The sequence below is a fragment of the Chiloscyllium plagiosum genome, unplaced genomic scaffold (assembly GCF_037043375.1).
Source record: "Chiloscyllium plagiosum isolate Xiang-an unplaced genomic scaffold, Cpla_swu_hap1 HiC_scaffold_3, whole genome shotgun sequence".
Taxonomy (NCBI): Eukaryota; Metazoa; Chordata; class Chondrichthyes; order Orectolobiformes; family Hemiscylliidae; genus Chiloscyllium; species Chiloscyllium plagiosum.
In genome coordinates, this window is record NW_028270141.1 from 152921832 (window position 1) to 152938270 (window position 16439).

The following is a 16439-nucleotide window of genomic DNA, read 5'->3' on the forward strand; positions in this document are numbered from 1 at the left end:
TGGTTTCCTGTACAGTATGTGGGCCTGTTTCCCTGTACAGTGTGTGGGTCTGTTTCTGGGTACAGTGTGTGGGTCTGTTTCCCTGCACAGCGTATGGATCTGTTTCCCTGTGCAATGTGTGTCCTGTTTCACTGTACAGTGTGTGGGTCTGCTTCCTGGTTCATTGTGTGGACCAGTTTCCCTGTACTATGTGGGCCTGTTTCCCTGAACAGTGTATGGGTTTTTGTCCCGGTACATTGTGTGGGGCTGCTTCCTAGTTCAGTGTGTGGGCCTGTTTCCCTGTACAGTGTGTGGGTTTTTGTCCTGGTACAGTGTTGTGGTCTGTTTTCTCCTACAATGTGTGAGCCTGTTTCCCTGTACAGTGTTAAGGCCTGTTGACTGTACAGTGTGTCGGTCCGTATCCTGCTACAGTGTGTGGATCAGTTTCCCAGTGCACTGTGTGTGTCTGTTTCCTTGTACAGTGTGTGGACCTCTTTCCCTGAATAGTGTGTAGGTCTGCTTCCAGTAGAGTGAGTCTGCCTGTTCCCCGGTACTGTGTGAGTACTTATTTCTCTGCATAGTGTGTGGGTCTGTTTCCCTGTACTGTGTGAGGGCCTGTTTCCCTGTAGCGTGTGGTGCCTGTTTCGTTGTAGTGTGTCAGTCTGTTTCCCAGTACAGTGTGTGAGCCTGTTTCCCTGAACAGTGTGTAGGTCTGTTTCCCCATACTGTGAGTGGGCCTGTTTCCCTGTACAGTGAGTGTGTCTTTTTCCCTATACAGTGTGTGGGCCTGTATGCCTTTACAGTGTGAGTGTCTGTTTCCTGGTACAGTGTATGGGTCTGTTTCCCTGTACAGTGTGTGCGCCTGTTTCCCTGTACACTGGGTGGGTGTATTTCCCGGTACAGTCTATGGGTCTGATTCCCTGTACAGTGTGTGGGTCTGTTTCCCAGTACCGTGTGTTGGTCTGTTTCCTGGTACAGTGTATAAGTCTGTTTCCCAGTTCAGTGTGTGGGCCTGTTTCCCTGTACAGTATGTGGGCCTATTTCCCTGTATAGTGTGTGGCTCTGTTTCCTAGTACAGTGTGTGACTCTGTTTCCCGGTACAGTGTGTGGGGGGAATGTTGCTGTGTACAATGTGTGGGTCTGTTTCCCTGTACTTTTTGTGGACCTGTTTCCCTTTACAGTGAGTGGGTCTGTTTCCAGTTAAAGTGTGTGAGTATATTTCCTTGAACAGTCTGTGGGTCTGTTTCCCTGTGCAGTGTGGACCTGTTTCCCTCTGCAATGTGTGTCCTGTTTCACTGTACAGTGTGTGGGTCTGCTTCCTGGTTCATTGTGTGGATCAGTTTCCCTGTACAATATGTGGGCCTGTTTCCCTATACAGTGTGTGGGCCCGGTTCCCTGCACAGTATGTGGGTCTGTTTCCCTGTACAGTGTGTGGGTCTGTTTCCGGGTACAGTGTGTGGGTCTATTTCCATGCACAGTGTCACTGCCTGTTTCCCGATACAGTGTGTGAGTCTGTTTCCCGATACAGTGTGTGGGCTTGTTTCCTGGAACAGTGTGTGGGCCTGTTTCCCAGTACAGTGTGTAGTCCTGTTTCCCTGAACCATGTGTTGGTCTGTTTCCTGGTACAGTGCGTGAGTCTGTTCCCAGTTTAATATGTGGGCCTGTTTCCCTATACAGTGTGTGCGCCTGGTTTCCTGCACAGTATGTGGGTCTGTTTCCCTGTACAGTGTGTGGGTCTGTTTCTGGGTACAGTGTGTGGGTCTGTTTCCCTGTACAGCGTATGGATCTGTTTCCCTGTGCAATGTGTGTCCTGTTTCACTGTACAGTGTGTGGGTCTGCTTCCTGGTTCATTGTGTGGACCAGTTTCCCTGTACAATATGTGGGCCTGTTTCCCTGTACAGTGTGTGGGCCTGTTTGCCTGTATAGTGTGTTGGTTTATTTCCAGATACAGTGTTTGGGTCTTTGGGTCTGTTTCCCTGTACAGTGTGTGGGCCTGGTTCCCTGCACAGTATGTGGGCCTGTTTCCCTGTACAGTGTGTGGGTCTGTTTCCGGTACAGTGTGTTGGCCTGTTTCCCTGTACAGTGTGTGGGGTCTGTTTCTGGGTACAGTGTGTGGGCCTGTTTCCCTGTATAGTGTGTTGGTTTGTTTCCAGATACAGTGTTTGGGTCTGTTTCCTGGTACAGTGTATGGGTCTATTTCCATGCACAGTGTGCGTGCCTGTTTCCCGATACAGTGTGTGGGTCTGTTTCCCCATACAGCGTGTGGGCTTGTTTCCTGGAACAGTGTGTGGACCAGTTTCCCTGTACAGTGTGTAGTCCTGTTTCCCTGAACCATGTGTTGGTCTGTTTCCTGGTACAGTGCGTGAGTCTGTTTCCCAGTTCAATGTGAGGGCCTGTTTCCCTATACACTGTGTGCGCCTGGTTTCCTGCACAGTATGTGGGCCTGTTTCCCTGTACAGTGTGTGGGTCTGTTTCTGGGTACAGTGTGTGGGCCTGTTTCCTGGTACAGCGTATGGGTCTATTTCTCTGCACAATGTGAGTGCCTGTTTCCTGGTACAGTGTGTGGGTCTGCTTCCTGGTTCATTGTGTGGACCAGTTTCCCTGTACAATATGTGGGCCTGTTTCCCTGAACAGTGTATGGGTTTTTGTCCTGGTACATTGTGTGGGGCTGCTTCCTGGTTCAGTGTGTGGGCCTGTTTCCCTGTACAGTGTGTGGGTTTTTGTCCTGGTACAGTGTTGTGGCCTGTTTTCTCGTACAATGTGTGAGCCTGTTTCCCTGTTAAGGCCTGTTGACTGTACAGTGTGTCGGCCCGTATCCTGCTACAGTGTGTGGATCGGTTTCCCAGTGCACTGTGTGAGCCTGTTTCCTTGTACAATGTGTGGACCTCTTTCCTTGAATAGTGTGTAGGTCTGCTTCCAGTAGAGTGAGTCTGCCTGTTCCCCGGTACAGTGTGAGTACCTATTTCTCTGCATAGTGTGTGGGTATGTTTCCCTGTACTGTGTGAGGGCCTGTTTCCCAGTAGCGTGTGGTGCCTGTTTCTTTGTACAGTGTGTCAGTCTGTTTCCCAGTACACTGAGTGGGCCTATTTCCCTGAACAGTGTGTAGGTCTGTTTCCCCATACTGTGAGTGGGCCTGTTTCCCTGTACAATGAGTGGGTCTTTTTCCCTATACAGTGTGTGGGCCTGTATGCCTTTACAGTGTGAGTGTCTGTTTCCTGGTACAGTGTATGGGTCTGTTTCCCTGTACAGTGTGTGCGCCTCTTTCCCTGTACACTGGGTGGGTGTATTTCCCGGTACAGTCTATGTGTCTGATTCCCTGTACAGTGTGTGGGTCTGTTTCCCAGTACCGTGTGTTGGTCTGTTTCCTGGTACAGTGCGTAAGTCTGTTTCCCAGTTCAGTGTGTGGGCCTGTTTCCCTGTACAGTATGTGGGCCTATTTCCCTGTATAGTGTGTGGCTCTGTTTCCGAGTACAGTGTGTGACTCTGTTTCCCGGTACAGTGTGTGGGAATGTTTCTGTATACAATGTGTGGGTCTGTTTCCCTGTACTTTTTGTGGACCTGTTTCCCTTTACAGTGAGTGGTTCTGTTTCCTGTTAAAGTGTGTGAGTATATTTCCCTGAACAGTGTGTGGGTCTGTTTCCCTAAACAATGTGTGGGTCTATTTCCCTGTGCAGTGTGGACCTGTTTCCCTGTACAATATCTGGGCCTGTTTCCCTGTACAGTGTGTGGGTCTGGTTCCCTGCACAGTATGTGGGCCTGTTTCCCTGTACAGTGTGTGGGTCTGTTTCCGGGTACAGTGTGTGGGCCTGTTTACCTGTATAGTGTGTTGGTTTGTTTCCTGATACAGTGTTTGGGTCTTTGGGTCTGTTTCCCTGTACAATGTGTGGGCCTGGTTCCCTGCACAGTGTGTGGGCCTGTTTTCCTGTACAGTGTGTTGGTCTGTTTCCGGGTACAGTATGTGGGCCTGTTTCCCTGTATAGTGTGTTGGTTTGTTTCCAGATACTGTGTTTGGGTCTGTTTCCTGGTACAGTGTATGGGTCTATTTCCATGCACAGTGTGAGTGCCTGTTTCCCGATACAGCGTGTGGGCTTGTTTCCTGGAAGAGTGTGTGGGCCTGTTTCCCAGTACAGTGTGTAGTCCTGTTTCCCTGAACCATGTGTTGATCTGTTTCCTGGTACAGTGCGTGAGTCTGTTTCTCAGTTCAATGTGTGGGCCTGTTTCCCTATACAGTGTGTGCGCCTGGTTTCCTGTACAGTGTGTGGGTCTGTTTCCCTGTACAGTGTGTGTCTGTTTCTGGGTACAGTGTGTGGGTCTGTTTCCCTATACAGTATGTGCGCCTGGTTTCCTGTACAGTGTGTGGGTCTGTTTCCCTGTACAGCGTATGGATCTGTTTCCCTGTGCAATGTGTGTCCTGTTTCACTGTACAGTGTGTGGGTCTGCTTCCTGGTTCATTGTGTGGACCAGTTTCCCTGTACAATATGTGGGCCTGTTTCCCTGAACAGTGTGCAAGCAGGCATCAGAGCCACCCTGCTTTTGCCACGGGACTATGCCTACATCGGGAAACTATAAGAATTCATTTTGTGTTTTAAACAGCAGTCGCAACTTTAAACCCACAGAACTCAGCAGCTGCCGGTCCACCCATGTGACCGGGAGATAGGAGACAGAGGACAGATCAAATCCACACTAGACCAACACTACCCATGACTCATGGACCAAAACTCCGGAATTAATTAAATATGGAAACCCATCTCCTAATCACATCAAGAGACTGACTGAAACACACCCATACCCATCGATATGGAGCCACCCTGACACAAAGGACAGGCATCCACCAGACAGGAACAGACAGACCAATACACACCAACACCCCAAGGGAACAAAGGGGGGGTGCTAGCCCCTGCCCTCACAGAGAGAGACAAGCAGATAATACCCGGACCTGTTTTACATAAACCAATTAGCACCCTATTGTGCGTGCCCTGCAACTCTCCTGGGACGGCAGGAAACATTTTATTTGCACCTACTCCAGTGATGATGGGGAACTATCATCCCATTCATCCTCAAATTCCACACATCCTGACAACCAAAAGTATATAATATGTAGCTGCGCGCGGGAATAGCAGAGCAGCCGAGATTCGGACCTCGGTTGGTCTCCGCCGGCGTTACTGTAGCAATAAACGTTACCGATTGTTGAACCGCACTCTGGGCTCGGACTGATATCATTTCATCCGCGCTAACAATTGGGGGCTTCGTCCTGGTTAACGACGGCTGCTGGATCCCTGCGACGGCACTGGGTGAGTATCTTTACTCTTTTACTTCTCGTGTAAAAGTCTCCCAGTGCCCTGCAAGGGACTTCACTGCCGGCAGTTATCTGAACCTGTGAACAGAGTGAGTCCGGCAGTCGTGTAACAGTAGAGTACTCTTTGAAAGTGTGTGTGTGTGTGTGTGTGAGTGATCCTTCGCGGGTGGGCGATTGGGGTCGCGGAACACTAGTAAAAGTGTGCGTGATTATTATTATCGTCGTTTATTGTCAATGTGCTACTGTGACTGACGGACTATCCTTGGACCGACGACTTTAGGTACGAGACCCCGACAGATTGACCCCCCCTGTTTAAAAACCGACCAAACAAGCCTTCCTGGTTGACCTCTGCAGTGGGAGTTAGGGGACCCCATTGTACGTTGAGCCCGGTTTTAGCGCCTTCCTTGCGTATGCGGTAGAGGCTGGGAGGTCTACGCGCAGTACAAGAAGGGAAGTCTCCAAACCAGCCCGAGACACGGGGCCTTTGGGCCAACCGGCGGTTATACGCTCTGCCCATTGACCTCGCGGTCCCGAGGTATTGGCATCTGCAGGATCAGGCGCGGTTAGGTCTGACTTCACGCCAACCCCCTTGCACTCGGGCCACTGGTTCACGTCCAGTGTTTGTGGGGTACACACAGCCGCTGAACGTCAGGCAGTGAGAGAGAGACTCATGGAAACCTGGGGTTGCGCGCTCAGGAATCGACACGCGCCCCGTCTGTAACTATCCCCCCCCCGCCCAGGTTGACCCGCGGGGCTAGGGTTCGACTTACAGGGAGTGGGCTTCCCGACTGGGAGATTAATAAGCCAGTGCCAGCAACATCCCTTAGCACGCCTGCTAGCTTTACTTTAAATTAGCTTCTGTTAAGTTACACCCGCTGCGCCCCTACCATGGGTGGGAGCGCGGCCGAAGACCTAGATTGGGGGCCAGAGGGTTCCCTTACCCGTTTTATAGTCGACAAGAATAAGAAACTTATTAAGGCTATGCTTCATTTCAATCCTGATGAGTGCAAGTCAAAAAGCTTCAACCTCATGTCTCTTTTTAGACATGTTTTAAGTTCAGTACTACCAAACAATTATTTTTACAAGATGGTTACATTTTGGGGCTGTCAGTAAATTAGGGTAACATAAAGGCAGATTTGAATTTCACCGATAGCAAACTGGATTGTTAAGATTAAAGGTGTCCCTTAGTTGTTTTCGAGGGAAGGTATTCACACTTGTAGACAATGGTAGATTGTGTTAAGAGTGAATAGACTGTTAGTCTCCAAGTCTCAGGTATTGAGAATGCCAGACTATAATTTTTTTTGCTTTAGATTAGTTACTTGAGTCCAATAGTTGGAAACTAAAGGTTAGCTAATGAACATTTCTATCTGACTGGATACAAGGAGACTCATATGATTCATGCTGCCATGGAGATTGACCTTGACAGAGGAGGGGTCTACAAAAAGCCATTTGTAGGACTGGGTTATTGGCTTTCCAAAAGATATCCCTGAGGTTCACAAGTTAATCTGCCAGAATCGAAGAGGAAGCCAAATAGCAAAGTTAACAAGAACAAATTTCTATGTTTACCTTGCGGGAATGCAGATGGAACCTCATGCTCAAATTGGAAAGGCCAAATTTTTAAGGATTTAAAATGAGGCTGCAAGATTTGCTTAACTTGAGCTGGGGAGATAATGTCCAGGAAACTGCTGGAAAGGAAGACTTTTGGCAAAAATATGACAGAACAATTAGAATTTGAGCATGAATTCCACATTGATTAGACCCAAATACTCCATACAATGAAGGTGATGAAGGGTGTTTTAATTGGATTGTTTAAGATAACTAAAAGAGTTGAAAGGGCAGACAGAGAGAAACGATTTCCTCTGGCAGGAGAATCAAGAGCAAGACTGTGTAAAATTAAAGCCAGACAACAAAAGGATAATGTCAGGAATCATTTCTTCACACAGAGTAGAAGAGACCCTAACCTTTCACTTTGTAAAAAGCCTTGGACCCTGCAGGTCAATTCAAAATGTTTAGACTCAGACCAGGGCACGCACTTCACCGGAAGCGCAATGAAACTGGCCTGCCGCCTCCTAGGCATCAGACAGCGCTTCCACGTCCCATTCCATCCCCAGAGCTCCGGGATGGTCGAGCGCATGAACCGGACCCTCAAAGCAGCGATCGCGAGGGCGATCGCCGAAACAGGGCAGGGCTGGGTGGACGTTCTGCCCTGCATACTGATGCGCTTAAGGGCCACCCCAGGCCGCTCCACTTGCCTCACTCCCTTCGAGCTCATGACGGGGAGGGCCATGCGACTACCAGAGAACGTCATGGTCGGGGGGGAAGACATGGCCCCCCTGAGGGACAGGGTGACGTGCTATATCAGGCAGCTGCGGGCCCTTAGACAAACTGCGCGCGACCAGCAGGACATTAGGGACCAGGCAAAACTACAGCCGCATCTGCCCGCCCAACCCCTTCCCGGCGTTGGGGACAAAGTCCTGGTTAGGGCTGCCCCCGACTGGCCCGGCTTCGCCCCCCGGTGGCTGGGACCGCACAAAATCATCCTCACCAGCGACACGTGCGCCTGTGTCGACATGAAGGGAAAGGGCAGGTGGAAACACTGGTCCCAGCTTAAATCCTACCCTTAAGCCCCGACCAGACAGACTCTCCCCCCCCCCCCCCTTTTGACTTGACTCTAACCGCCCCTCTTTCTCCTTACAGTGCAACGAGTGGACCAGTTCCAGGGAGACCTGCTCCTACACACACTAACCCTACACCCTTGGTAAGGGTGCCTCTCCCCCTCTCTTCCCACTGAGCACCGCTCTCCTCCCTGCTCTCCTCTTCGCCCTACGACTAGTGCCTTCCTTCCCCGAAATATATGACAACTTCTACCGCCACGGTGTTGCCTTCAACGCGTCCGACGCCATCTGTATTCCTGCAAGGGACAAGCCCGATGTGATCGACGCGTTCTACAACGCCTGGCTGGAAGTTCTCCCGGGCGTACAGACACTCTGTTTATTCTGCACTTCGGAGTGCGACCCGCGGCCGACCTGCCTCCGGCGTGCTGAGGCGATGGACTTGGGGGGGTTGCATGTTCGGGACAATGTGTGCCATGCTGGAGGACCTCTCCTCAGCCCCAGCCTTTGATGCCTTTACTGTACGGGATCTGTCTGTTTGCGGATATTACGAGCCTACTAATGCTGCGGTAGTCTCTTTGTATTTGTGCTTTCCACCCGCCCCGACCACACCGCCCCCGACCACGACTCCCGAGATATTGTCATGCCCCTCTCTGGGACCAGGGCCGGTGGGGGGACTGGTATTGTGGGATGAGGGAGAGGCCCTTTATGACAACGTCCGACACGAGGTCGTGCCTGTGCTGGTCAATATATTGGGCATCCGGGTACTGGACTATTGCACAGCACAGGTACGCAACCTATACGCCATGATGGGGAAGGAGATTATAGAGAGGGCCATAGACGCCATGGGGGTAACCCACTACCGAAATGACATACATAACATGCACACACAACGACACAGACGGGACATAGTCAACGATGCTCTCACAGGACTCAACACGGGAACATCCGTAGTAAACTCCCTAAACATCCAGGGCCTTAACGAAAAGGTCGAGCAACTAAAAGGGGTAATGAGGGACCTGCTACAGAGGTCTCTCACAAATCAGGCAGACCAGGCACGCCTGGGGGAAGAGGGAGCATACACCCAGCTCGACAGCATTGCAGTCCTGGAGACACACGTCCACACCATTAACCACCTTATAGACCGGGAAAGGGAAAACACGGCCCATATCCACGAGGGACAGCTGTGCCATGCGTATGGCCTGTGGACGGTAGCCCAGATCCGGCATAATCTTGACCAGGTCCAAAGGGGGGAGGTGCCCGACTGGATCGACAGTGCCAAACTGGCCTCACTCGCGGGGCGCTCCGGGCCGCTCGACAGCCGGACTCTGAAGGGTATGACCAGAGCATACCCAGTGATGCCCGACTTTGAGGTCAGTGAGGCGATAGGAGTCGGGATTGTCCTCCTGATCCCCGTGGTCACCCCAGAGTCGGGGCCGTTTCCCCTGTTTCACATTGAGAACATCGGAGTCATACGGGAAAACGCTTCCCTCAACTATCGATTAGCTCACCACACAGCCATATCTCGAAACGGCGCTGTGTACGGGGTGCCGCTTACAGGCTGCAAGCAGCGGGGGGCAATTACCATCTGCCCTCACCCCTTACGAAGGAGTGAAACAGCGGAATGCGGGTTCAACCGGACACAGGGCTGCACCCTTGAAATCGAACCCACGGGCCCCCACTTCACTAGGGCAGGGTATGGTGGGGGGGGGAGACGATATTGTGTCTCCACTCTTGAAACCTCATTTTGGTATAACGGACTGCAGTGCCCGATTCCCCAGCACGAGTTCTGCTTCGCCCCCAGGCGCCCAGTCATGGGTGGGCAAGCTCACATCTCAGAGGTCCGACGACGGAACCCCGAGTCCATACAAACTACTGATAAATTCAGGGACACCCTCAGGGAATATCAGGAGCCTGAACAAGCCCCCATCCCACATTTGGCTGAGGTCTTACGGGAGCTTAGGACCCGGGTAGGACACTCAGTGAAATTGTATCACCAGTTGCAGTCGCATGTAAAGGACCTAGAGGAGGACACAGACACAGCTCTGCAGTCCCAGGGGTGGGCGCAGAGGGTGTGGGATTGGGCCTGAACGTAAACATCCATCCCTGGATCCGAATCATCTCGCACACCATGGTAGGCATACAGTCACTACTGGCTCTGGCCTGGCTCCTGCTGGCGTGTCTTTCATGCCGCCAGTACAAGAAACGAAAGGCCAGGAAGACCATTCTCCACGCCATCGACTCCTGGTGGGCGATCAGGCACCGTGAGCTCACAGGGCTCGAGTTAATGTGACCTTCTCCCGGGACTATCCAAAGGCCCCATGACTGCAACATGACGGCCGGCGGAATGTACCGGGCGAGGAGCCGACTTTTAAAATATCGGCATCGGGGGTGTGGACGTGTCCAACCCCTTGCCGAAAGGGGGGACTGCAAGCGGGCATCAGAGCCGCCCAGCTTTTTTTTAGATTTTTTTAAAATTAGATAGATTAGATTACTTACAGTGTGGAAACAGGCCCTTCGGCCCAGCAAGTCCACACCAACCCGCCGAAGCGCAACCCACCCATACCCCTACATTTACCCCTTACCTAACACTACGGGCAATTTAGCATGGCCAATTCACCTGACCTGCACATTTTTGGACTGTGGGAGGAAACCGGAGCACCCGGAGGAAACCCACGCAGACACGGGGAGAACGTGCAAACTCCACACAGTCAGTCGCCTGAGGTGGGAATTGAACCCGGGTCTCTGGCGCTGTGAGGCAGCAGTGCTAACCACTGTGCCACCGTGCCGCCCATACCACTGTGCCACCGTGCCGCCACGGGACTATGCCTACATCGGGAATCTATAAGAATTCATGTTGTGTTTTAAACAGCATTCGCAGCTTTAAACCCACAAAACTCAGCAGCTGCCGGTCCGCCCATGTGACCGGGAGATAGGAGACAGAGGACAGATAAAATCCACACTATACCAACACTACCCATGACTCATGGACCAAAACTCCGGAATTAATTAATATGGAAACCCATCTCCTAATCACATCAAGAGACTGACTGAAACACACCCATACCCATCGATACGGAGCCACCCTGACACAAAGGACAGGCATCCACCAGACAGGAACGGACAGACCAATACACACCAACATCCCAAGGGAACAAAGGGGGGGTGCTAGCCCCTGCCCTCACAGAGAGAGACAAGCAGATAATACCCGGACCCGTTTTACATAAACCAATTAGCACCCTATTGTGTGTGCCCTGCAATTCTCCTGGGATGGCAGGAAACATTCTATTTGCACCTACTCCAGTGATGATGGGGAACTATCATCCCATTCATCCTCAAATTCCACACATCCTGACAACTAAAAGTATATAATATGTAGCTGCGCGCGGGAACAGCAGAGCAGCCGAGATTCGGACCTTGGTTGGTCTCTGCCGGCGTTACTGTAGCAATAAACATTACCGATTGTTGAACCGCACTCTGAGCTCGGACTGATATCATTTCATCCGCGCTAACAAGTGTATGGGTTTTTTTCCCGGTACATTGTGTGGGGCTGCTTCCTGGTTCAGTGTGTGGGCCTGTTTCCCTGTACAGTGTGTGGGTTTTTGTCCTGGTACAGTGTTGTGGTCTGTTTTCTCGTACAATGTGTGAGCCTGTTTCCCTGTACAGTGTTATGGCTTGTTGACTGTACAGTGTGTTGGCCCGTATCCTGCTACAGTGTGTGGATCGGTTTCCCAGTGCACTGTGTGTGCCTGTTTCCTTGTACAGTGTGTGGACCTGTTTCCCTGAATAGTGTGTAGGTCTGCTTCCAGTAGAGTGAGTCTGCCTGTTCCCCGGTACAGTGTGAGTACCTATTTCTCTGCATAGTGTGTGGGTCTGTTTCCCTGTACTGTGTGAGGGCCTGTTTCCCTGTAGCGTGTGGTGCCTGTTTCTTTGTATAGTGTGTCAGTCTGTTTCCCTGAACAGTGTGTAGGTCTGTTTCCCCATACTGTGAGTGGGCCTGTTTTCCTGTACAGTGAGTGGGTCTTTTTCCCTATACAGTGTGTGGGCCTGTATGCCTGTACAGTGTGAGTGTCTGTTTCCTGGTGCAGTGTATGGGTCTGTTTCCCTGTACAGTGTGTACGCCTGTTTCCCTGTACACTGGGTGGGTCTATTTCCCGGTACAGTGTACGTGTCTGATTCCCTGTACAGTGTGTGGGTCTGTTTCCTGGTACAGTGTATGAGTCTGTTTCCCAGTACCGTGTGTTGGTCTGTTTCCTGGTACAGTGTATGAGTCTGTTTCCAGGTACAGTGTGTGGGTCTGTTTTCCTGTACAGTGTATGGATCTGTTTCCCTGTACAGTGTGTGGGTCTGTTTCCCTGTACAGTGTGTGGGCCTGATTCCCTTTACAGTGTGTGGGCCAGTTTCTCTGTGGTGTGTGTGTGTCTGTTTCCCTGTACTGGGTGGGTCTGTTTTCCTGTACAGTATGTGGGCCTGTTGCTCTGTACAATGCGGGTCTCTTCCCTGCACAGTGTGTAGGTCTGCTTCCTGGTACCGTGTGTGGTTCTGTTTCCCTGTACATTGTGTGCATCTGTTTCCTGGTACATTATGTGGGTCTGTTTCCTGGTACAGTGTGTGGGCCTGTTTCCCTGAATAGTGTGTAGGCCTGTTTCCAGTAGAATGTGTCTGCCTGTTTCCCAGTACAGTGAGTGGGGCTGTTTCCCTGTGCTGTGTGTTGGTCTGTTTCCTGGTGCAGTGTGGGAGTCTGTTTCTCGGTACAGTGTGTGGGTCTGTTTCCCTTACAGTGTGTGGGCCTGACTCCCTGTACAGTGTGTGAGCCAGTTTCTCTGTGGTGTGTGTGGGTCTGGTTTCCTGTACAGTATGTGGAAACTTTATTGCTGGAACAGCGCAGCAGGTCAGGCAGCATCCAGGGAACAGGAGATTCGACGTTTCGGGCACAGGCCCTTCTTCGAATCTCCTGTTCCCTGGACGCTGCCTGACCTGCTGCGCTGTTCCAGCAATAAAGTTTCAACTTTGATCTCCAGCATCTGCAGACCTCACTTTCTCCAGTACAGTATGTGGGCCTGTTGCTCTGTACAGTGTGTAGGTCTGCTTCTTGGTACAGTGTGTGAGTCTATTTCCCTGTACAGTGTGTAGGTCTGCTTCCTGGTACAGTGTGTGTGTCTGCTTCCCTGCACAGTGTGTAGGTCTGCTTCCTGGCACAGTGTGTGGGGCTGTTTCCCTGTGCATTGTATGGGTCTGTTTCCCTGTGCATTGTGTGGGCTTGTTTCCTGGTACAGTGTATGGTCCTGTTTCTTTGTACTGTGTGGGCCTGTTTCCCTGTACAGTATGCAACTCTGTTTCCTGGCACCATGTTTGGGCCTGTTTCCCTGTACAGTATGTGGGCCTGTTGCTCTGTACAGTGTGTGGGTCTGCTTCCCTACACAGTGTGTAGGTCTGCTTCCTGGTACAGTGTGTGGGGCTGTTTCCCTGTGCAGTGTATGGGTCTGTTTCCTGTACATTGTGTGGGCTTGTTTCCTGGTACAGTGTAAGGTCCTATTTCTCTTTACAGTGGGGGCCTGATTCCCTGTACAGTATACCTGTTTCCCTGTACATTGTGTGGGCTTGTTTCCTGGTACAGTGTATGGTCCTGTTTCTTTGTACTGTGTGGGCCTGTTTCCCTGTGCAGTATGCGACTCTGTTTCCTGGCATCGTGTTTGGGCCTGTTTCCCTGTAGAGTGTGTGGGCATAGTTCCCTGTACAGCGTATGGGTCTGTTTCCCTGTAGAGTGTGTGGATCTGTTTTCCTGTACAGTATGAGGGCATGTTGCTCTGTGTGGGTCTGCTTCCCTACACAGTGTGTAGGTCTGCTTCCTGGTACAGTGTGTGGGGCTGTTTCCCTGTGCAGTGTATGGGTCTGTTTCCCTGTACATTGTGTGGGCTTGTTTCCTGGTACAGTGTAAGGTCCTATTTCTCTGTACAGTGGGGGCCTGATTCCCTGTACAGTATATGACTCTGTTTCCTGGCACCATGTTTGGGCCTGTTTCCCTGTAGAGTGTGTGGGCCTGGTTCCCTGCCCAGTATGTGTGCCTGTTTCCCTGTACAGTATACGACTCTGTTTCCTGGCACCGTGTTTGGGCCTGTTTCCCTGTAGAGTGTGTAGGCCAGGTTCCCTGCCCAGTATGTGGGCCTGTTTCCCTGTAGAGTGCGTGGCTCTGTTTCCTGGTACAGTGTGTGGGTCTGTTTCCCTTTCCAGTGTGTGGGCCTGTTACCCAGTTCAGTGTGTGGGCCTGTTTCCCGGTACAGAGTGTGGATTTGTTTTTTCTGGTACAGTGTGTGTCGGTATGGAATGCTTTGCCTGCATCGGTAGTAGATTCACCAAGTTTAAGTGCATTTAAGTCGTCATTTGACTGGCAAATGGACGTACATGGAATAGTGTAGGTGGAATGGGCTTCAGATTAGTATGACAGGGCGGCACAACATTGAGGGCCGAATGGCCTGTACTGCGCTATAATGTTCTATGTTCTGTTTCCCAGTTACTATGTGTGGGCCTATTTTCCGGCCCAGTGTGTGGGCCAGTTTCCCTGTACATTATATGCATCTGTTTCCTGGTACATTATGTGGGTCTGTTTCCTGTTACAGTGTGTGGGCTTGTTTCCTGGTACAGTGTATGATCCTGTTTCTCTGTACAGTGTTGGTCTGTTTCCCTGTATAGTATGCGATTCTGTTTCCTGGCCCTGTTTCCCTGTACAGTGTGTGGGCCTGTTTCCTGATACAGTGTATGGCTTTTGTTTCCTGGTGCAGTGAGTGGGGATGTTTCCCTGTACAGTGAATGGGTCTGTGTTTCAGTGCAGTGAATCGGTCTGTTTTTCAGTATAGTGAATGGGTGTATTTTTCAGTACAGTGAGTGGCTTTGTGTTTCAGTATAGTTAGTGAGCCTGTGTTTCAATACAGTGAATTGGTCTGTGTTTCAATACAGTGAGTGGATCTGCGTTTCACTGTCGTGAATGGGTCTATGTTTCAGTACAGTGAATGTGTCTGTGTTTCAGTACAATGAGTGGGTCTGTGTTTCAGTACAGTGAGTGGGTCTGCATTTCAGTTCAGTAAATGGGTCTGTGTTTCACTGCAGTGAATGGGTCTGTGTTTGAGTGCAGTGAATGGGTCTGTTTTTCTGTACAGCATCGGTGTTTCTGTATAGTGAGTGGGTCTGTGTTTCAATACAGTGAGTGGGTCTGTGTTTCAGTCCAGTGAGTGGGCCTGCGTTTCACTGCAGTGAATGGGTCTGTGTTTCAGTGCAGTGAATGGGTCCGTTTTTTAGTACAGTGAATGGGTCTGTGTTTCACTGCAGTGAATGGGTCCGTGTTTCAGTACAGTGAATGGGTCTGTTTTTCAGTACAGTGTCAGTGTTTCAGTACAGTGAGTAGGTTTGTATTTCAGTACGGTGGATGGGTCTGTGTTTCACTGCAGTGAATGGGTCTGTGTATCCGTGCAGTGAATGGGTCTGTTTTTCTGTACAGTGTCTATGTTTTAGTATGATGGATGGGTCTGTGTTTCACTGCAGTGAATGGGTCTGTGTTTCAGTGCAGTGAATGGGTCTGTGTTTCAGTACAGTATCTGTGTTTCAGTATGGTAGATGGGTCTGTGTTTTAGTAAAGTGAATGGGTCTGTGTTTCAGTACAGTGAATAGGTCTGTGTTTCAGTACAGTGAATGGGTCTGTTTTTCAGTACAGTGTCTGTGTTTCAGTACAGTGAGTAGGTTTGTGTTTCAGTACGGTGGGTGGATCTGTGTTTCACTGCAGTGAATGGGTCTGTGTATCCGTGCAATGAATGGGTCTGTTTTTCTATACAGTGTCTGTGTTATAGTACGGTGGATGGGTCTGTGTTTCAGTACAATGAATGGGCCTGTGTTTCAGTACAGTTAATGGGTCTGTGTATCTGTGCAGTGAATGGGTCTGTTTGTCAATCCAGTATCTGTGTTTCAGTACAGTGGATGGGTCTGCTTTTCTGTACAGTGAGTGGATCTGTGTTTCAGTACAGTGGATAGGTCAATTTTTCAGTACAGTGCCTGTTTCAATACAGTGAGTTTTTGGGTCTGTCCAGAAGACCACATCCGGGGATCATGATGATGGCATCCATTATATTATTTGTAAGGTAAGATTGTGTGAGGCTATTCATAAGGTAAGATTGTGTAAGGTATGAATATTTCAGGCTGTTGCTTGAATGGTCTGTGAGACCGATTATCCTAACCTTGGTCGTGGGTAAGATCCTGGAGTCCATTGTGAAGGATGAGATTTCTGAACACTTGGAAGTGTATGGTAAAATAAGGCAAAGTCAGCATGGTCTCATCTAGGGGAGATCATACCTAACAAATCTGCTAGAATTCTTTGAGGAAGTATCAAACAGGTTAGACCAATTAGAGCCAATGTTAACTACCTGGTCTTCAAGAAGGCCTTTGACAAGGTGCTGTACAGGATGCTATTGAGTAAGCTAAGGGCCCATGGTGTCAGAGGCAAAGTGCTAGCATGGATAGAAGTTTGGCTGTCTGGCAGAAAGCAGAGAATGGGAATAAAAGGGTCC

At 50.4% G+C, this 16439-nt stretch overlaps 2 protein-coding genes across 2 annotated transcripts in view; one reads left to right on the forward strand and one right to left on the reverse strand.

Moving 5' to 3' along the window:
- The window catches only part of LOC122540179 (dynein axonemal heavy chain 8-like), a 1258818-nt gene that overhangs the window by 102801 nt on the left and 1139578 nt on the right, over nt 1–16439 (reverse strand). The gene's annotated exons all lie outside the window — the stretch shown is intronic.
- LOC148151787 (uncharacterized) lies at nt 7324–10316 on the forward strand. The gene is given in 4 exon segments (XM_087975808.1): nt 7324–7839; nt 8039–8332; nt 8334–9969; nt 9972–10316. Coding segments are annotated over 4 exon segments (2655 nt in total). The 3' UTR covers nt 10181–10316.